Source organism: Danio rerio, chromosome 8 (genome assembly GCF_049306965.1).
Source record: "Danio rerio strain Tuebingen ecotype United States chromosome 8, GRCz12tu, whole genome shotgun sequence".
In the NCBI taxonomy this organism is placed as follows: domain Eukaryota; kingdom Metazoa; phylum Chordata; class Actinopteri; order Cypriniformes; family Danionidae; genus Danio; species Danio rerio.
This window is the reverse complement of record NC_133183.1, coordinates 34678816-34702739: the sequence shown is the minus strand read 5'-3', so window position 1 is coordinate 34702739 and position 23924 is coordinate 34678816. Positions and strand designations below refer to the sequence as shown.

The 23924-nt window shown below is 35.1% G+C and overlaps 1 protein-coding gene across 2 annotated transcripts in view; it reads right to left on the bottom strand.

Annotated features, from left to right (window-relative positions):
* Nucleotides 1-8900: 8900 nt before the first annotated feature.
* Nucleotides 8901-23924, bottom strand: part of ncs1b (neuronal calcium sensor 1b) — an 87692-nt gene continuing 72668 nt past the window's right edge. For both annotated transcript variants that reach the window (XM_073909460.1, NM_001020514.2), the window contains 5 exon segments: nt 20169-20247; nt 17848-17936; nt 17665-17742; nt 12110-12232; nt 8901-9814 (listed from right to left, as the gene is read on the bottom strand). In XM_073909460.1, the coding sequence (XP_073765561.1) occupies nt 12134-12232; nt 17665-17742; nt 17848-17936; nt 20169-20247 (345 nt within the window). In that variant the 3' untranslated portion in view covers nt 8901-9814; nt 12110-12133.

Sequence of the window (23924 nt, the reverse complement as noted above, 5' to 3'; positions counted from 1 at the left end):
CAGATTTAAGGTTTGAAACTGACACCAATGATAGACAAAACATGCATCAGCATTGCTAGACTTTTGGCTTAAAAGTTAATATCAGACACTAAAATATAGCATTTGCGACAATCATCCCCAGCCTCCCTCTACATACTTCATGGGAGTAATATTTAGTGCATGGATAGGGCTGAAATTATTTTAGGTTTATTAATAGAGTGAGTTTATACTCAGCTGCCACACTTCTAATAATATACATGCTATTCTCTGGACTCGGCATACATGACAAGACTCCAGTAGAGGCATCCCAGATACTTTCTAAAAGGAAAGACTCCGGATATGCCTCGACCCATTTGTATATCTGGATAAATTATATTGCTATTAGTAATTCTTAGATACAATCAAACTTTGTGCACCTTTGGGGAATACTTTCACAAATTGTTGCTTTGACTTTGATAGCTAAGCTGAGAATTGTGGATGAGGATGAGAAGTTGATAACAGAACAATACAGAAAAACAAAACATGTCAAACATAAAAAGGGGGAGGGGTCTTTAGTGAGATGTCAGCAACTGCATAACCTTTTAAAAATGTGTTGTACAATACATTACATTGTTAATACATTCTTCTGAAACATTAATAAAATAGGATATGGTTAGTGAAGTGTAAAGATGCCATTGTTGTGAAAATTTAATTTAACTCCAACAACAAAGTTGCTCTCTGGTCAACAATATGATCGAGATAGCTTTGTCAAATGACACTGTCCGAAATTGCATACTTTCACACTATATAGTACACTAAAAACAGTAGTATGTCCAAATTCATAAGGTGTGTACAAATCACATACTTATGCACAATTCTACACAATACAATTTTGATGTATAAATAGTGTAAGAAGTGCATTCACACTGAAAACTCTAAAAAGAATAAGAGCACTTTAAATACCAGGATAATGCACTTATTCAGTTGTTAAGATGAAGTGTGGAATTTTGGACATTTCACAGACTTAACAACCACTACTTTGTTAAAAAGCATGCAATCGGGCAGATCACGTGATGACAAAATAGGGAATGTAGTACGTCCGAGCTCCATTCATACTACTGACATTCATACTATACAGAATGTACTTTTCTAACGGCTGAGTAGTACATTTAAATTCAAATGCAGTGCCTACTGTGTAGTAGGCGATTTCGGACACATTCAAAGACAATGATTTCATCATTAGGATAGGCATGTACACTCAAAAAAAAAAAAAAAATTATATATAAATATTTGTAAATGAAAGACTTCTGTTAATTTAAACAAAAAACAAATATTAAGCCACACTGTAAAAAAATGCAGGGTTTCAAAATTCATTTAACTCATTGTCATGTTCAAAAAAAAAAAAAAACAGTCTGAGATGATTCTCGCTTTATGACATGGTGTGTTATCCTGTTAGAAGTAGCCATCAGAAGATGGGTACACTGTGGTCATGGGATGGATATGATAGATTCAGATAGGCTGTGGCGTTGACACGATGCTCAAGTGGTACTAATGAGCCCAAAGTGTTCAAGAAAATATCCCCCACACCATTACACCACTACCAGTATGAACCATTGATACAAGGCAGGATGGATACATGCTTTCATGTTGTTGACACCAAATTCTGACCCTACCATTTGAATGTCGCAGCAGAAATCGAGACTCATCAGACCAGGCAACGTTTTTCCAATCTTCTATTGTCCAATTTTGGTGAGCCTGTGCAAATTGTAGCCTCAGTTTTTTGTTCTTATCTGACAGAAGTGGCACCCGGTGTGGTCTTTCGCTGCTGTAGCCCATCCGCCTCAAGGTTGGATGTGTTGTGCTTTCAGAGATGCTCTTCTGCAGACCTCAGTTGTAACGAGTGGTTATTTTTTGAGTTACTGTTGCCTTTCTATTAGCTGGAACCAGTCTGGTTTTTCTCCTCTGACCTCTGGCATTAACAAGGCATTTGCGCCCACAGAACTGCCACTCAGTGGATATATTTTATGTAATACTTTCTGACCATTCTCTATAAACCCCAGTGATGGTTGTGCATAAACATTTCTGATGTTTTGATGTTTCAGAAAAAAAAAAAAAACCTTTGATCTCTCTTTCTCACACTCTACAACTGGTAGTCACACCTCTGTGTGATATTAGATTGATTTTAATATTATATTATTGTTGTTCATCGAGTTACAGTATAATGTTTAATGTCACTTCTTAAAGATGAACTCTTATCATGCCATAAATCTGCTTGTTAAAAATAAGAAAATATTATGTTTTTAAAAAACACAGTTTCAGTCTTTTTTCTTATTTGAGTTACATCATATGAAAATAAACCATCTATTGCAGTTTACTGGGTTTTTCAGGGATTGTTTTTCTAGCAAAAGGATTGCATAATTTACCTTCAAAAAAGTAACATATCAATACATATAAATTGCCTTTATTATATGCACTCTGTGGTATGAGTGGCTCATTACATCTTAAAAGAGCAGTCAATCCATGAAGCCATGGTTTACAGTAAATTTAGAGTAGCTCCATGTTTTGTCTGTTCTAACTTTACAATTTACCACAGCTTCACAGGGCTTATTGCTTGCTTTAATCACCATAAGTTCTTGGAAAACAAAACATTTTCTAAAAAATGCACTCCTTTTTTCCTAAACAATAACAGTCCCATATTTCAGCTCTATTCTTAGTGTCCTGACATATTAAAGAAAATGTTGATTGTATATCATATTTGTAATAGTATTCAGTTTCAGGACATGACCTCAATAATTTTTAGCTAAATTTTACTACTATTACTAATTCCTTACATTTATATAGCGCTTTTCTGAACACTCAAATTGCTTTACACACCAGCCGATTGGTGGAGAGGAGACAGAGTGATGAAGCAAATAATTAAGAGGTCATGATAGACCAAGACCCCTACTGTTTTTTGAAGGACATCCTGGGATTTTTAGCGACCACAGAGTCAGGACCTCAGTTTAATATCTCATCCAAAAGACAATGCTCACCGAGCAGTATAGAGCCTCTATCACTACACTGGGGTGTTAGGACCAATGGGTTAGGACCCACACAGACCACATGTTGAGCACCCCCTGCTGGCCTCACTAACAGCGCTTCCAACAGCAACCTAGCTTTCCCTTGTGGTCTCCTATCAATGTACTGATCAGGCGACCATGTGCAAGTTTCCAAGAGCTAGCTGCTGACTACTACACTGTAAAAAAAAAATGCTGGGTTCCACACAAGTGATTTGTGTTGGCGTGACATGATAGAATTAAATTAACTTATTAGTTTTTAAAATTTTATTGGATTGAACAAAAAAATATTGAAGTTTTCAAGAATTGTGTTGTTTCAGCTAATTTTAAATAAGTAGTTTGAACAACAGCAAACATCATTTTGTAGTTTTTTTTTAAGTTTAGTAGTCTTCTGGGACTTGAAATTAACCAATCATGTCAGCATATTTTTGGATACCAAAATTAGCATCCAGTCCAATTTTTGTGTCAATTAAATAGGGCGTACTCACACTATGTACAGTTGCCTTGAACCGGGCCAAAGCACGCTCGTCCCCCCTCCCGTCTCCCCCAATGGCCCCCATTCACATTACATTCGGGCCTGAGCATGCTTACATCATCGATGATGCACAGTTCAGTTGGCACTTTCGCTCATTACAGTGGAGATTTCTTTAGTTATATTGTTTTAGTCGTTTGATATGCAGTAACATGCAGTCAAATATTTCGCTGAACAGGTCAGCCACTTTTCATGCTCATAAACAATCATAAAGTCCTCGTGCTGCAGGAATTAGGAGGTTTGCTGAAGGTGCAGCTGTCGTGCAGTAAAGGGTTTGTGTCTTTAATAAACTATGACAGTTTGTGTTCATTGAACATTAAGAATGATTAATTAATCCATATGAAACAGTCCCGTAAAAGTCACGTCTCGCTTTCACTTTCGGCTCAGGCGCGCTTTGCACTCATGCACAGTGCCGACAAGTTAACCGTGCCTGAACCCGATTCAGAGCACTCACACTTCTCAAACGATCCGGGAAACGAGCCTGGGCATGGTTCGGATAGCATAGTGTGAGTATGCCCGTAGTGAATGCAGGACCTGGGCCCTCTGGTGTCTCTGGAAGAGATCAAGGCAGTTTAGATAAAAACATGAACAAACAACACTACCTTAAGTTAAAGGCAATTTTTCAATATTTAGTTCAATACAAGTGTAGCCGAAATAGCTTCAGAAAGACCCTTTTTGTTCCACGGAAAGTTTGTAACGACAAGAAAGTGAATAAAGATGATTTTTGGGTGAGCTGCTTAAGACAAAAATCTTAATAAAAAGATAAAAATGTTAATCCCATTTCTGAAAAAATATATTAAAGTAAATAATACCAAGCACCCAAGATTGCAGCATCATTCCAAGTCTTCTCATTTTCCCAAACAGCCAGTTCATCACCTCACTGCTTCTAACAATATGATATAAACTATCCAGACCACACAGAGAAAAAAGCAAAAGCAAAACATGTTTATGACCCTTCATGTAACAATTCATGCCTGTGCGAAACATACATTCCTGTTCTCTACTCAATGTTATTCTCTAGCTGTCCCGTGTGGCTACAGTGTGAAGTCTGTTTTGTTTTAGTGCTGGTTCTGGAAACTAAGTCTGCAAGCTGAGCGTGGGGTCTGCTTTACTTTTGTAGTGAGAAGTTTTCTGGTTAATGCTGATTCAGAAGCCCCAGATGTCATGCTGACTGGGCCACCGGCCTTGAGGACCTCATAATGAAACAGAAGACGTGCCATAGATGCACAATATGAGCTCCGTTACAGCAGGGTGAGACATTTCAAGAGGAAGCAACAAGACTTCACAAGACTTGACTGATACCTAAAACCCTTGTGTGGCTTCATGAAGTGGTGCGAGCCGCAGTGGCATCCATTCCAACAGAAAGAAACGTCAGCCATAATTAAAATGATGCTGATTTTTTGGTTTTTCAAGACAAGACCCCTATAAAAAATAATTTAGATTTTTTTTTTTTTAAGGTAACCATATTTTCAATGTAAATTATATTCATTGCATATTGCCTTTATATATATATATATATATATATATATATATATATATATATATATATATATATATATGAAGAGTTTCGTTGCAAAACGAGATATATCCATTTTGAAAAATGTTGGTTATTTGATATTATTATTTAAGACATCAACAGTCAAGTTCATTCACAATTTTTGTACATTAAACTTTTACTTTTACAACAGTAATACCATTAGGAAAAGCTAGTGAATCAATGTTTTGTTTTATAAGTAAGATTAAGTTAGTTAGATAAACAACTTGTAGCTTGTAACAGAAATAGTGAAGGGCGGCTCCTTCCAAACCACTGCTGAAAACCAAACCTGTATGATCAGAGCGGGCGGAGCCGCGGTGTCACAGTTCTCTGTGTCCACGACACAAGTTCGCCCTGTCATATTTAATAATTCATTTCACTGTAATAATAATAATAATAATAATAATAATAATAATATTAATAATAATAATAATAGCTTATTTATTGGTTGTTGTGAAAAAGCAAAACCGTTTATTTTTCTCCATAACAACCTTTGCCCTTTATGTTCCCTTATAATAAATCAACAACAAAAATAAACGTGAGGTTTTAGGCTTTAAATAATAGGTGCAGCCTTATAAATAAATCTTCAGATAGGCTACTCAGCTACATGTAAGATATTATAAAAAAAATAATCTTACAAAGGACACTATGTCGCCTTGCAGACAGGTATCTTGTGATGGGGAGGAAAGCAGAAAAAAAGGCGCTCCCTGGCCTTCCTCTTAATTGACATCAGCGGAGACTCGTTTCCTGCTGCATTTGTGTATTGTTGACAGACGCAGAAGTCTTTTTGTAAAGTTGAAGGCTTCATCTTCTATCACTAAATAAATGAACAAACTCGGAGCACTTCATTGGTGGTGACTCTCTTCCCAGGGGATGCTAAGCTCGCGCCGCATCCTTAACGTTCTATAACTGTAATATCGCACTTTGTAAAGAAACTGGTCAAGCGGATATCGCATTTTGTGAAAAAATACATTTTGTAGTAGGCCTAAAATGTTCTCAAATTGTTAAATGTTATTAATGGCAGCAATTCACACATAGATTAAGGTACATCTAAACAGTGATTTCCAATAATAAAATCCAAATATCCCATCCAAACTCTTCATATATATATATATATTTAACAGTTCTGTCTGGTTCTCAAATCTGATTGGCTGTTAGCTGTGCAATATTCTGCAATAACAGCATTAGTACAGCCTCCGCACCCTTCTGTATTACTCCACCCACATAGAGTGACAGCAGATGAATAAACTCACTACAGTTTGACAAATATTGCAGCTGATGGACATCATAATTTACTTTTGAGGCTTTTTAGGCAAGAATGTAGCTGTTCAGATTGCAACTAAGCAGTTTATTTTCAAGGACAGTGCCTATTTTAAATATTTATCATTTTGGAGATACAGCATGTTATCAGCCTGTCATGCTGAGCAAGGCTAAGACGGTTGATGTTGTCCATCCACAAGATGGCGACAGAGACAGCATAATAAGCCCTTAGAGGAGAAAAACTCAAACTGGTAAGTGGCATCTCTCTATTTTGTATGTTGTAATGCTGTATTTATACCATAGTGTGTTGAGTGTGATATGGGACTTACATGTCAGGAATGTATGTATTTTGTGTTGTGTTATCACTCTTTGTATAACCCTGAGTTGGTTGAGTGGGTTGGCCATCTGTTTGTTTCCAACGAGTCTCCTGTTTTTGTTACTGCAGACTAGTTAAATAAAGAGAAAAAAAGAAGAAATACCTGCATGTGTTTAGCATTTTTCCTAATTGCAAACACAACAGTAATCTAGAAGTGATTACGCTGCTTTGGCTTTTTCAGGGTTAATTATTGTGATCTCCCAATTGCAACAGAGAATTACCGGGAAATCTCTGTAGACTGATGGCATTTCATGCCGTTCAGCCTTATAATCTTAAAATGTGAGCAAAATCACCTGTTTTGTCATCACTTTAGATATTACACTAGAGAATCATTCAAATACTAGCTCTAAAGTGATGTTGGTGAAGTAGCAATAGTTTCTGCTGTTCTGACGTCAGTTGCAGATGTGAATAAATGGCGGAAGAAAGTAGTTAATATACAAAAGCGTTTTTAGGCTGCGTTTCCACTGCATATCTTGATGGTTAATTCTGATTTTGTTATGTATACAATTTTTTTGTTGACCGGCATACATCATCTAAAAGTGACTCGTATCCGATTGTTTGCATTTACACTGTACACGGCAAAGGCGCAGGAAAAATGAGCGCTGACTGACAGCTGAGAATAAAAGAGCACCCTTTTCTCTGTTCCTGTGTTTAATCTGTTTGCACAAGTTTTCTTTTTGACAAGTTTTTTTTACTATAGTTATGACAGAAAAGTTCTCATTTGGCCATCTTCCTTTAATCTAGGCTTTTTTAAAACAGTAGGTATTTTAATGTAATGTCCATGATTTATGCATGTGATGTATTCAACAGTTTTATATTAGTTTATATTGGTTACGTAGCGGATATTGCTCTCTCTCTCTTTCTCTCTCTCTCTCTCTCTCTCTCTCTTTCTCTCTTTTTAACATGCCTAAATACTTGTGCTATATGACAATATAAAAGCTTTTAAGCCCTCGTTTATGAGATTTAAGGTTTGGGAATCTGCTGATGTCTGTTCTGAAATGAAAGTGTCAGATTTGACGTCTTTCGCTATGGTTTTTAATAATGACGCACATTGACAGGTAAAAATCCACCTGCTTACACTGCAGACACGAGGGCCTGGATTCGATTCATATCAAATAAAATTCCACATATGAACAAGATTGAATCTGATTTGAGTAAATCGGAATGCATGTGTTTTTTTTTTCTGCTTACACATGCATGGGCCATATACGATCTGTGCCACATGGGAGAAAAAAAATCGGAATTGAGTCACAAGAACCAGGCAGTGTAAATGTAGCCTTAGACTCCATGTTTGATTTTGTTTTTTATATACACGATTATGCCATCAAACTGTTGTATAAGCGCAATATCACACTTGTAGCAGGGCGATAGGGCTCTATTTCATCACTGGTGGGACGCTAAAGCTGACACCTCCCACCAGTGCCGATATAGTCATATCACACTGCTACTCGTGTGATATTTCTATGAATAAAATCATAAAATAAATATATATTTAAATAAATAGTGAATTACTGTTTTTATTAATACGTAAAATGTAAATGTATAAATAAAAACTAACAATATAAGTAAATACAGTATAATTAAGAAAGAAAAAAAATTTAATAAAAAGATAATATAAATAAATAAATACTCTTTATATTTCCAGTTGAGCTGCTTTTTCATGAAAACTGTGACAGTTTTTTGGAATTTTAATAGATAACAGAATAATTATTTTAATGCAATTTATTTAAATTTAAATTTAATTGATTTTCTATTTAAAATGCAATATATTTAAATTAAATTTAAACATTTCAACTGCTGAATAATAGTAGCAGTATATTTTGAAATCTTACTCAGCATGCTCTTGTGATTATAATGTTACGCATGCAAACCAAGAGCTTTATTTTACATATTTTGTATGATGAATTAGATGTAAGCTTCAATTCGGGTGACAAATTTGATTACTTCCGAGATTCACTGACCAGAGAGAATTCTCCTGAAAGACTGCCAGCAAATCCATTGTGCTGATGGAATACAAGGCCCATGCATCTATTTAATATTGTACTATTGTAAGCACCATAATTCCAAATGTACCATACAGTGATAAAAATGGATACAGCCATTGTTGAAATATCAAGAGAGGACCCGTCAGATATTAAAACCTCCATCTTACTTACTGATGGCAAATAACATTAGAGGCAATTATGCAGTGACTCAAGTTTAATCTTCAGCCAGAGAGCGACTGATAAAGCATGAGACGCATTTCAAACCCCAGCCAGCACATACCCACATTACTTGCTTCGAAAGGAGAATGTCATAGTTCAAGTCTATGGCTTTTGTGTGACAGGAAAACGACACAGGAAAGACAGAAAGGCAGAAGTGTAGTTTAAGCTTAGCAGATGCAGGACTGTTTGTTTCTCCATTACAGAGGTACTTACAGCAGTTGAGGCTGATCTGGAATAACAGTGTTGTACGTCGCTCTGTTACAGTGTCTTGTTTAGCTTGAAAACTTCACAATGAGTTTTGCCAGCAAAGAATAGACTGCTCACTCTTCACGATGGGAGCTGCGTACCGCGGATATAATAAATTAATCTCCTTCCACATTCACAGTTCCAAAGAAAGAGCAAAACAGATTAAAAAGTCTTTCACTCCAAGAGGATTTTAGAAACATTGAGGCTCGTGACAGCAGCAATCCATACACTTCAAGGTAAGCAATAAATAAATAAAATATCAGCAGTCTGTTAAATTATATATGAAGAGCACATTTACAACATCCCAGCCAGGTATGATTAAAAAATATGAAATGTTTACACATATTTACATGTATAATTTAGGGTTCTCAGCATGCTTGAACAATCAGTGCCATCTTCAGTCTCCAGTGCACTTGTGAAAATCCCATGGGATCCTGTAGTACAGCATTCACACACACATACATACACCCACAACTTTCAGGATGACATGTCTCTTGTTTTCTTTCTCAGTGCTGAAATGTGATTTGCTTGAGTTGAGAAGATGAGGATGAATTCTTCTCCCTTAGTCTTAAATGTCCAGATAGAGAGGTCAGACTCATCTCCTTCATGGCACTGTGGGATGGCACGGCACTGGATCCTCTGAGGTACCTGTACAGTGAACATGATAAAATGCTCACAGAGGGTTGGGTCATTTTCGTTTAATAAACAGCTTTTATTTTATTAGTTGGTATTTAAATTGAATTGGCCACATTTAACAATTGGAATGTTACCTAAGTTTCCTAAGTGTATTTAAAGGTGCCACATAATGAAAATCTGGATATACTATATAGCTTAATAATAAGAGTTCAGTACATGGAAATGACAAAAGCCACTTTAAATCCTGAGTGTAAAATCCTGGTCAAAATCAGACAAATTAACTTTACACAACGTTACATAAATATGCACAACCAATGCTAATATTTGATTGGCCACGGTGTTTCCTGGTGAGATTACAACAATAATCTCCACCCCCACCCCTTATTTTGAATTTTTTCTAAGCTTCTATTAAACATACTATGTATGTGTATCTGTAAAACAAGTAGCCATGCGTTTCATTTGTTCACAGCTTGTCAGAAATAAAATGCTGGATATACGGATTAGGGTTGGGTCAATAGACGATGCCATTGTCCATTGCCGATGGTCAATAGACAACATGATGCTGAGCCGGCATCGCCGATCATCCGCCTCGCCCCTGTCGCAAACCCAATCGCGAAAAATACACACTTAGGCCTCATTTACACCAATACGTCTTAGTATTAAAATGCCACTTTAGAACGAAAATTATCCACATCCACACCGTGTTTTACCTAGCATTTCTGAACAGCCATCTGTCCGCACACACACACACACACACACACACACACACACACACACACACACACACACACACACACACACACACACACACACACACACACACACACACACACACTGTCATGTGCTCCTCTGAGCTCTAGAGAGCAGTGCACGTTGGACAGTTCATCAAGGATGTACCGATGTGTCGCATCACGTGATGCGGGTCAGGTAGTTAAAACAGTAGGCTACAAATAATAATTCGTTATGAATTAATTAATTATTCATAAATAATTAATTCATCTCTGCCTATGACGGCAATGAAAACCATCCATCGTGATGTGTCACATTAGACATTGTACAATGCCAAATTGGTCGACATTGCCCAACCCTAATACAGATAATACATTCATTCAGTGCCACCGAGAAGAAGCATGAGGTACATTTAAATGCATCATTTGTTAGTTTAAGGAACACCTATTTTACCCCTTTTACATGATGTAAGATAAGACTTTGGTGTCTCCAGAATGTGTCTGTAAAGTTTCAGCTCAAAACACCCATTAGATTATTTATTATGTAATGTAGAATCTGCCCGTTTAGGTGTCTGTGGACAGTGTAACTGTTGTGAGCTGCTTTTCCCTGCCCACCGCTTCGATGTGTGTGTCTGCTTCTCGTGCATTATGTCAGATAAACAGCCGTCAGTGATAGAAACAGAAATTTAATGCACATTTATGCATCATGTCGTATCACTCAGCTCTTAGTTTGAGTAAAAGAACACCTTTATAAACACTCCAATTATTTTAAATTAATTTCTGCCTCTTTTTTCATATATGCTAACGGTTCCATATACTGCATTGGTTCTATAAGTTAAATTGTTCTGTAATACGTACATGTAGGTATAGGTAAGTTAAAAACAATCTCCGGAAAATGTTTTAAATGCTAATTTTTTACTCAATAAAATACATTTGGAATCAGATTATTTTGTGTCTGTGTGTGTGTGTGTGTGTGTGTGTGTGTGTGTGTGTGTGTGTGTGTGTGTGTGTGTGTGTGTGTGTACTGGTTATGGTATTTTACAAGGACCGAAATTTGTATAATGACATGGGTAGGACCTAGTTATACTTTATTGAGGTGTTTTAAAGGTACCTGTCATGTGTCCTCATAACTCATTGTTTTAAAATCATACTTAACAGGGTTTATATCATTCAAATTTTACCACATGTTTCCTTTGTCTTAGAAGTAGGGGGAAAGACTGCTTAAGAATTCATTGGCTCGATATTGTCAAATCTGATACCAACATGAGTATGTGCAAACTCAAAGTGGTGATTAATAGAACTGTGTGGAGGGGAATGATCCATAGAATGACTGAAAATCAACCTTAATTGAACTAATGATTGATTTTCTTTGTCCAAATGAAGCTCTCAGTATTGCATTTTAGATATTACTAATTGAAAATAACAATTTTATATAATTACACTAAAAAATACACAACATGGAAGATGATTTTTTACTTAATATTGTAATGATTTCTGGCTATTTCTACAAATAAACCAGTGCAACTTAAGACTTGGTTTTGTGGTCCAATGTCACACATTTCTATTCAGCTCAACCAACCTGTCTCCTTTAGACAAGCTGCTACTATACCAGGCCATCATAAAGCGACAGAGCTTGTACAATAGAAGGATCTGCCTTTGATCCCTCCTGAAACTCCTGCAGGGTCAGTTTCCCGTCAGCATTCTGGGTACAAAAACAAAAACAAACGTTGCTGAGAATCACAACTGTGACTTACAAGCAACTGGGTTATTTTAAGAGTGTTTGTGGATATATGTTCACACATTAAAATTTTTAAAAGAATGTGGAATAGACTTAAAGGTTATATCAGTTTACAAACTAGAGGATACTTAAAAAAACAGCAATGAGGATTTTTAATTATGCATGAGAAAAAAAAACTCTCCCTCTTTTAAGTTTCTTCACATGCCCAGCAGGGGGCAAATGCTAATAGGCTGATCCATTGAGAAAACATTCACAGCAGAGTAAACAATGAAAACCTTTCTTTCACCTTTTGTAGCTGTGTAGTTCTTGTTTGAAGAAGCATTTGCAGTTATGTATAATTAAGTCCTAAGAGTAACCCTACACATTCTTATGATTTGGGAAAGGCTCTGTAGGGGATTTTTATGCACTTAACTTAAGCTATGGTCACTCTAAATGCTATTTGTTACACCCGTTTAAATCTATGACACCTATTATAAAACCCTGCTCTAGAGCTTGGTTGGTGCACTGCGGTCATAAAGGAAAGGACATGGTCTAGTTGGCTGTTTTATTGATGTTCGATTGATTCTATGATGCCCAAAGTGTGCCTAGAAAATCTGCCTCACAACATTTCACCACCAGCAGCATGAACTGCTGATAGAAGGCAGAATGGATACATGCCTTCATGATTTTAATGCTAAATTCTGACCCTACCATCAGAATGTCGCAGCAGAAATGAGTACTCATCAGACCAAGCACCCTTTTTCAGTCTTCTACAGAGCAGTTTTGAATCATATAGCATAATATATTTTTTTATTATTCACCAGTGTGCTCTTCTTCTGCTGCTGCAGCTCATCTGCTTCAAGTTTCAATATGTAGCATGTTCAGGAATGCTCTTCTGAAGACCTCGGTTTTAACAGGTGTTAGGAGCCGATCACACCAAACGCACATTTATGCCCAAAAACGCTAGGCGCATCACAATTTCTTTTTTAATGACAAGAAAAAAAGAAGCAGGGTGTGCTTTTTTTTATGTCGCTATAGACAATGACAAAATCAGCTGCGTATTGTGCAAGAGTGTTGCTGTTGAAATTAATATATTTTTAATATTTAATAATATTGTGATATTCAAGATTTGTGAAGTCATACAGCTCCTCTAAACAGCGACCACAAGTCTCTTCTCCTCAGTTCTCCACAATTGTCTTGACAACACAAACAGTGCAGCCATCTCAACAGAAACCCCGCCTCTGCTTTCAATTGATTGGAAAATGAAACAGACGCGACTGTCATAACGCACTTTTTCTGCTCAGACTTGACTTTTCTTCAACCACAAGCACTTCAAATGAACCTTTTGTGTTGAGAAGCGCCTTTTTCACATCACAAATCTTGAATATCACAATATTATTAAATATTAAAATTATATTTATATTAACAGCAACACTCTCAAACAATATCCAGCGAATTCATTTGTTGCCTTGTAGCGACATAAAAAAAGCAACATTAAATCTGTCATTAAAAAGGCACTGTGGTGTGCCTCGCGTTCTTGGAACGTAAATGCATGTTTGATGTGACCAGCCTTTATATCTGCTATTTTCTATATCTGGATATTTTCTCTTTAACAAGTTTGACGAACATATAAAACATTTGTTGGATAAAAAAAAAATATTACAATTAATAACCACGGGGAGTGACACAAACAACTGAAGTTCGAATCCACATGCAGGTTTATTAGAATCGTCAGGCAAGCAAAGGTCAATTCAGGTGCAAACAGATATATGCAGACAATCCAGAATCGTAGTCGAATAACAGGCAAGGAGGTCAATTCTTATCCACGCATTAGTTACTTCACGTCTTGACTACTGTAATGCACTTCTTTCTGCACTTCCTTCCAAACTTCTCCATAAACTCCAACTGGTTCAGAACCATGCAGCTCGTGTCATCTCTAGGACCCCATCTCACGAGCACGTCACACCACTCCTCTATCAGCTTCATTGGCTTCCAGTAAAGTATCGAATTGATTTTTAAATATTACTTCTAACTTTCAAGGCACTTCATAATCTCGCTCCTCAATATCTCACTGAACTTCTCCATATCTACACCCCTTCTCGTACCTTTAGGTCAGCTAACAACTTCACTCTGGCACCACCTCGCACTCGACTGAGCAAAAAGGGAGACAGATCTTTTAGCTCTATGGCTCCTAGGCTATGGAACTCACTTCCAGTAGATCTTAGGAGCAGTGATAGTCTTCACAATTTTAAATCACGTCTAAAGACCCATCTTTTTAAGCAGGCTTTTACTTAATTTTTTTATCATGTTTTTATTATGTTCTTTTATATTCGCTATTGCGTTTTAACTTGTTTGGTCAATGATTGTTTTTAGTAATGTTTAAGTTGTTTAGCATGTCTGCTGATGCTTACTGTAAGGCGACCTTCGGTGTCCAGAAAGGCGCCATTTATAAATAAAATGAATTATTATTATTATTTATTATTATTAGAAGGCAGGCGGCAAACAAGGAAAAAAGGATAAGCTAGGCTAAGGATCAAAAACACGGCAAAGGCAGACAAAGGAAAACGCTTTGTAATGTCACTATCATCAGTAAACAAGACTCAGCAACAGTGAGTGTTTCTGTGCTGTTTATGTAGTGCAGTAATCAGTCTAGAAGCAGCATCAGCTGTGGGAGTCTAATCAGTATAGACTTGGAGCAGGTGTGTGTGTGTGTGGCATGACTAAAAAAATATAGTCCATTTAGAAGCAGATTTGTAGTCCTATGTGTGTGTGTGTTTTTACCAGCGACCTCTGGTGGTTAGATCGCTGGCGATCGTAAAAGCAATGTAGAAGGAACAACAGAACATTTTTTAAAAAGATAAAAAGTTGTTTCTAACAAAGGAAAAATCAAAGGAATTTACTGCAGTCAAAATCAAATAATGAGATACATCCGGACAGAAATTTTGAGCAGCAATCTTTCTAGTTGTAGTTCTAAAAACTTTTACCTGAAACAAAGCTGCTTTACTTTGGATGATTAACTTTTGTTTATTCTTTTGACTTATTATTATTAACGGTGAGCAAACTCACAGTTGGTGAGCAAGAGATGGTGTCTCAGTGAAGATGGATTCTGGCTCACTGATTTGCTGAAAACTTTTTTTTTTAAATTGTAGAGTAAATATTAATAGTAAATAAACTAATTTTACATTAGTTATACTAATTTTTAAAAGATTGTTGGTAAATGTTATCGATAAAGATAAACGATTGCTGGTAAATGTTCTGATGTTGATGGCCATTGGCAGTTATAGCAAAAAATAAATTTTAGACTGCTGTGCATAAAACTCCTAGTAGATCAGCAATTTCTAAAACACTCAGACTATAGCAGATCTGTCTCCAGCAAGCATGCAGTGTTCAGACACTTGATTAACCTTTTTTCCCTCCTCCTGATGCTCGATTTGAACTTCAGCAGATCATCTCGACCCCATCTACATGCTTAAATGCATTAAGTTGCTCTAATGTGATTGGGTAATTAGATACTTGCATCAATGAGCAGCTGAAGAGTAGTTTCTAATAAAGTGGCTGATATAAGGTGTAATATGTATGCACAGCACTAAAGCCAGTGATACCAAACAGTGCAAATATATGCAAATGCACAGTTTTGAAATAGGCTTGTCATCTTTATTTCTATAGTGCTTTTTAATGTAGATCGTGTCAAAGTCACATGAACTAACTGAAATGCAATCCATCTATTCTGCTAACCAAACTAACAGCATAGCAAAACTATTTGATATAAATCAGAATATGTGATGATTATCTTTAATGCTTATATGGACTCGCTGAAACAGTTTTACTGAATAAGTTTGTTTCACCTAACCACAATTCCCAGAATTAATTTTTGATACTGGCTAAACTGTAATCATTGGAGCTTACAGTGATCCAGAGTCAACTAAAAGATTGTCTGTAAACAATCCCAAACAAGTCCTCATCTTTTAGAGACTGAATTGAGCATTAATGCTAGTCTCCAATGTTAGCAGTAGCACATGCCACACCAGCGTTTATAGTGTTAGTGACGCTAGCTTTGCCACAGATATGAGCTCTTGTTTCGTAATGTATCCCTGATCTCTCCTCCTTTGGCCTGACGATAAGGATGTGGTTAGTAACTTGAATCGAAGCTATAAATGTGTGAATGTTCTTGAGAAGATTAGTGGTATTTGCATAAGACTGCATAAAAATACTTAGCTAGTCAAAAGGGGTAGTCCACAAAAAAAAATCTTCAACTAAACATTAAATGAAATCGTTCGCAGGATGCTGTTAACCAAGTTGTTTTGGGTCCTATTGCCTTTTTCTTTTGCCCATGCAATAGATAATAAGGGTACTTGTCCACCAGAGTTTTTTTTTTCTTTCTTAAGCTTAGAATATTCTTTTCAGATGTTGTCAAAGGTTGTGCCGTGTTTTTAAGAACACCTTGAGCATGGCAAGGACAATCCATCCATTATACATGAAGCGAGTGTTCAATATTATTTAAAATGCTTTGACAGTTGAGGAAATTGGCAGTAGTGTATGTAAGTGTCTGCAAGAGTGTGTAGGTTGTGACCGAAAGGGCATCTGCTGCATAAAACATGTGCTGAATAAGTTGGCGGTTCATTCCACTGTGGCTACCCCTGATTAATAAAGGGACTAAGCCGAAAAGAAAATGAATGAATAATGACAGTTGGGAAAACACTCACAGCTAAGCGTTTTTTTAGAAGAGCAATGACTTTTTTAGCTTTGTAAAAACACGTTGGTGGACCAGCTGAAACTAACACTGGATACCTGAGGTATACTTTTATTTTTATTCTTCAATTTGTCAACTGTAATTCACTAATTTGCCAAAAATCTGTGAATTTTAATTATTATTTACCATATTATAAAAAATGGTTTCCACGCTAGTCATTATCTTTAAACAATCTTTGAAAAAAAGGCTTAACATCAAGTCGTGCTTCTCTAGGATGTCACCTGTATAGCTTTAAATTACTCAAGCCATTTATATTTGAATGGATTCTGAATGACTGTCAGTGTTTTATTATTTATAACATACGAAAAAAATGTTCCCAATGATATAGTTTCACCACATCTTTATGGTCTGACCTCTGCTGTTTTACATGTATTTTACATTCAGAATTATTTTCAGCACAAAGTGTTTAATCTAACACCTTTAGTGAGAACAGGACTTTAGTCTTATTTTTCTTATATTTAGAGTTATTTTAAACTGTTGACAATCTCCACTGACTATTTGCTCTGTTTCCCTACAATGGAAATCAAAAGGGATCATTAACTGTTTGGACTGTCATTTTTGGGTGAATTATCACTTTAATCATCACTTTATTTTAGATTTTTGTTTGACTTATTAGTATGATCAGTGTGATTGGAGTCAATAACAAACAACAAAAAAGTAACCATACCTTATCCATCATGGCAAAAATGCGATCCACTCTTTTCTCTGGTGTGTTTTCTTCTTCAGGAAGGTCAACTGTGTTTCCCTTAAAAAAACAAAAGAGATATTAGAGTCATTTCAGAGATATTTTGCTCATTAAGCAAATGATTTATGCTCTGACTGTAATTACAGCTGAAATGAAGTGACTTACCACCATCTGATAGATGGCATCAACGATATTGAGCATCTCATCACGAGTGATATAGCCATCGTTATCAAGATCATAAAGCTTGAAGGCCCCTAAAGCGTGTAATAAGAAGTGCAACAGTGAGTGTATGCAGAAATATTATTACACTTTCAGTAAACAGAGCATGAAACACTTAAAACTACTTCTTAAATAGATATTTTTAAATATGTTTAGTTAAAAATGTAATAAAATACATAGTAACATTAATACTATTTTAAATTTAAAATAAAACTGTAGGACTTTTCAAATTTCATTTGCCAACTAACTAAAATGTAAGAAGCTTAGTAAAATGAATAAAATATATAAAGATATAATTATTAATATTATTCATTATTAATATTATCAGAATGTATATACAGATTAATATTTATATGAATATTACTATAATATATAAAACACGAAGAAAAGACATTTGATGAGCATAAATATATAAAGTATATACAGTCCAAGTCAGTATTATTAGCCACCCTTAGAATTTATTTTTCTTTTTTAAATATTTCCTAAATTATGTTTAACAGGGCAAGGAAATTTTCACAGTATGCCTAAAAATATTTTTTCTTCTGGAGGAAGTCTTGTTTTATTTCGGCTAGAATAAATGCAGTTTTTAATAAAAAAAAAAAAAAAAAACCATTTTAGGGACAAAATCATTAGCCCCTTTAAACAATTATTATTATTTTTTTTTTTTGATAGTCTACAGAACAAACCATCATTATACAATTATTTGCCAAATCACCCTAACCAGCATAGTTAACCTAATTAACCTAGTTAGGCATTTAAATGTCACTTTAAGCTGTAAAGAAGTGTCTTAAAAATATCTTGTAAAGTATTATTTACCTGTACTGTCACCATGGCAAAGATAAAAGAAATCAGTGATTAAAAAAGAGTTATTAAAACCATTATGATTAGAAATATGTTGAAAAAAATCTTCTCTCCGTTAAACAGAAATTAAGGTAAAACTTAAACAGAGTAGGGAATATTTCAGGGGGGCTAATAATTCTGAGTTCAACTGTATAACCATTTTCATAAGGTTTTTTTTTTTTTTTTTTTAACCTCCAATGCTTTAAAAACATGTATGGTACCATATTTATAGAAACTGTATAGCATACATATTTCCACATTTCACATTCACATTCCACTCAGCTTAATAGAAACCCTGAAAAAGCAGCACTGTAAATAATGTTGAACTTCTTACATTTCATTTCTAGCAATTATAAATTGAAAAGCATAGTTAGCAGAGCGAGGACATCTTATCAGCTTATCAGCACTGCAACGGATGATGGATGCAGGATCCAGAGATAAAGGCTTGCTTTGTATGAGCCCAAAAATTGCACAGCAATTATAACAGTGAGGAGTGACTCTTTCATCTTGCCATCTATGGTTTTGTCTTTACTACAGGACTCCTGGATGTCTCACCCATACAGTCCTACTTCATTCCTCTCATAAAGAGGCAATCCTAAAACTCCTAGTGCAAACAAAGGTCTGTGCCTGGGGTGAAGACAGTGGAAGAGGAGGTACCCAAAACATATTTGTGAAAGCATCTGTTTAATTTCAGAGAGGAAATTACTTTGGTGTTTAAAATTGAGCCACTTTTTCTTTTGATGAACTTTACTAAGCCCAATGGCCTCAAAATATTCCATGCCACACCACATTTTGGCATTTGATAATAAAATATGAAACCAAGTGACATGTTTTTCGAAAGAAACTAATATTTCATAAAATACAGCGACTTGGAAGTAAAGCTATATACAATACTAAAATCCTAAAATAACCTAAACTTAAATGTGAATGTATATAAAAGCTTTATGAAGATTATTATTATTATTATTATTATTATTATTATTATTATTATTATTATTATTATATATTTTAAATGGCACACCTCAAAAAAACTAAAACAGAAAATCTATTTAAAACAACTAATACTTTTTGTTTTACATAACCTATGTAGGGACGTATAAAAATAAAATAAAATTATTTTAAATTATATCCAATACTAAAATTCTAAAATAACCAAAACGTAAATGTTAATGTATGAAAGCTAAATAAAGATATTTTTAAAAAAGCACACCTCAAAATAACTCAAACAGAAAATCTATAACATTCTATATTATATAAAAATCTAAAACATTTTGTATATTTTTGGGCTTGGTGTATTTTACATCGCAAATGCAGAAATGGTGAATTTTAATGCTTCTAATACTTAATGAATTACTAATCAACTTAATGTCATTTTTTTTATTTGAATCTCACATGAATGAGCTTTTATTAATCAAAGACTTGCTTACAGCGAAGCTTTTCATCCAAAGTCCCACGTGAGGTCACAGACAGCGCCTGAATGAACTCAGAGAACTCAATTCGTCCATCCTGTAGAAGAAAAAAAACAGAAATTAAATTACCAATAAATTGTTTAGCCACCAAAAATACAAAAAACCTTTCAATATAAGTTAATATTATCATTAAATGTATTATTCTGTTTAAAATTTATTCCCACACATCTAATGTAATCTTCAAATCTAATGCATTCCTACAAATCTAATCTAATGCATTTTAACACAACCATCTGTGTGTGTTAAGACAGGATTGTAAATTAGCTAAAAGGGAATGCTAAAAGAAAAGATGCTGTAAAAACTTAGTTTGTCCATGCTAACTAATGCACTAATTTTAAAGTAGATAGGCTTATTGTAAAGTGTTAGCCAGAGGCTCTCTGTTGATTGGCAGGGTAAAATGGGCCAGTGGGCTGCTATTCTTGTTCCTCCCTCTGCTCTTCCTCAGGGCTACATGCTGCCACTTTTAACCATTACATGACACATTCTGCTTTTAAATATCCAAAGACATTTGCAAAGAAAAATGTTAAATATGAAAAAACTATCAGCTTTGAATGTTATTACTCGATTAAATGGGCATTATCAGTGGTTATCAGCTGATAGATATGGGCAAGTAGGGGCCTTATGCGCCTACTAGTAGGCTCAAAAGGCTGGTTTTATTCATCCACATGGTTAATCAGCTATATTAATATAGAAGACTCCACATCCAGCTTTTACATTACTGTGATGGTTGGGTTTAAAGTTAGGTTGGGGTGGACGTGAATAAAATACAATTAATAGGAAATTTAATAAATAATATAAATAATTCTTGTTAACTTTCACCCACAGCCGTATGTGATCTTTAACTGATTAAACATGTGGATGAATGCCTTCTGCACCTACTAGAAGGCCACTATATCTATCAGCTGATAACCACTGATAATGCCAATTCATTTGAGTAATAACATTCGAAGCGGGTGAAATAATATTAATAAACACATACACATTATCCCACACATAGGCTTCTAGTGCATTTTAACATGTAGTGCACTAAAAGAACAGATGCCGTTGGAACTTGGAATGTTGTTGGAATGCTGTTGGTTTGTTAAAAAGTAATAACTTGAATTGAAAAATGAATTGTGCAAATAAAAGTGCAATAACATTATTAAACACACACATGTAGTTTCTGAACAGTTTTGATCACAGTTAGAAATGAACACATAAACTTTAGCAGAAATCATAAATCAGTGAAAGATGACAACGCTTTCATTCCTCTGCATAATCTGAAGGACACACTGATGTGCTTCACCAGAGAACTGATGGGCATTAACCAGCTTGCAAATATGCTCCAAATTATTTGCAAAGAGGTAGCTATATGTTATAAAAGCTATTAGATATGCCTGTGCCATTTGCACACAAACGATCTCTCTCTCACACAAGTGCCCTCTCTGTCTGCATGACTGATGGTTCAGTGCAGGGACTAGGGGACAATTGAAAAAAAATACAAAATTGGTCAAGTGTTGCACTGCAAAAAAGCAAAACTAGTTTTTACTACACAGTAAATTCATTAGTGTTTAATTTCAAGTGTTGTGGTAATTCAGAGTAAAGTGTTAAAATTCTATAGTTAGATAAAGATAAAATGACCCTCTCAGTGTTAGAAGCTGATTTGCCTCCTTGTCAAACATAGTTACATGTATCTAACACTAGTACAGTGTTGACTACTACATCTGGGAATTTAGGCAGCAATATTCCTGGAGGATTTTTCCAGGAGTTTTTAACCATCGTTATACATGCGTTAGTTTTAAATATCTCACAAAAAAGCATATTTTTTCATATTTATTTTGTTTTGTACTAGCTACACTAAAAGTAAAGAAATAAAGCTGTCTTAAAACTGCTCTGTTTGGTTAAAAAACAAGAAAATACGTTTTCTGACTATTTTGAATTGTTTTCCTTAAACATTAACCAAATAGTTAATAAATTGTTGCCGATATTAAACAAGATATATTATTATTTCTGTGCAGTGTTGAAAATTTGACTTACGAGCACATAACACTGAGTGGTGCTCATATGAAAATTTGTGGTGTTAATATTTTACACTATAAGAGTTTGCTAATTAACACTCTCTGAATGTTAATAATGTTAACTCTTTCATAATCTTATTTTAACACTTTTATAGTGGTCCCCATATAAACTAAGGGAGTGTTAATTTGAACTCTAGGGTAGTTAAATCTACTATCTAAAATTTGCAGTGTAGGCTATAACTTGGCAAATGACCATGACATAGTGTATTAAAGGATTTTTTATGCACTTACATACAACACGCACATGCACCTATGGTTGACCTGTAAGCTGTAAGTCATTTACTATGTAGAAAAATTATATTGATCCTTCAGCAAATGTTAACTAACTGCATATAGTAGTGGTATGATATTTTCAGATCAAATAAATAGATTGTAATGCCATTCACTGACTATATTATTGCTCAATTGAAGAAAAATGCATAAATAAATCAACATAACCAACACAAGCTGTTTCTGAGAAAACAAAACACGATTGCTAGCACCCTTCACTAGACATTCCACTTTGAAACTTAACTTAAAAATAAACGCTATGTATTTTTCTTGAGCTTTGGTTAACTTAATGATCGAAGTTTTGTGTACTGTAGCTTTAAAAAACGTACAAAACCTTCCTTAAAACTTCAAAGTGTAAAACATTTTAGTGTGCTTGTTCAAACCCTGCTGTATGATTCATGACTAGGCACTGTGTATTCTGTCGTCTTCAGATGGAGCTGGTGGGCATAAGGGAGTTCTGAAGAGGCACTTACAATGACAACAAAATGATCCCACCAAGCATTGTTCTACTAATAAGCTTTAACACACAAGTGACCCTGACTGATTAGCAGTTTATTTCTTTTTGCAATATATTGTCTCAGACTGAACTGTTCTTGACCTGCAGAGAACAAAATAGCATGTAAAACTGTAATTATGCTTGTCAGCGACTAGACTATATCAAGGGCTCATTCTAGACAAGCAAGGAGAAAAATCTATTAAAAAGCATTCACTGCCCTGCATTTTCACAGATGACTTTGTGCTATAGCATAACATATGATACATTTATTTTAGCTGGTAAAGAAACAAGGGTTTAAAAGGTTTAAAAACACATTTTAACACATTATAAACACATTTGAATTTTTATTACTAAACCTGCACTGTAGACCCGTTTATTAAAGGTTCACGACACCCTGGAGTTAAAAAATTGTAACAGATTTGTGTGTGCTGAACATCAGTTAAGACAACGTTAACTTTAATAGTGGGGAAGCTTTAATAGTACCTGTTAGCTTTAATAGTGGGGAAAACTGGATAATTTTGAGCTTTTGTCAGCTAATTTTATCTTTCGAGATTAAAATAATTTTTGGGTCGGGATAAAAATGATGTACTGCGAATCTGCTAGTGGAGTGATTCTCATTATTATTTATAGTAGAGTTTTCTTATCCTATGAGAAGACCCTGCTTCTTAATTATTCATGAGAGCAAATGCTTTCCAAAGGCAAGGCAGACCTGCAAAGCTGTAAGACCCAATGACTGGGTAAGACCGTGTCTGTGTATGACACGGGTTGTATGTATTTGTTTCTGTTATCCACAGGGTTTCTTGCGTGGCTTTCCCTGCGATTCTGTCAGGGCCGATACAGCAAAGCTGTTGGTTTGCAGCAAGCATTTTTGTCAAGAAAGCTGTATGAGAA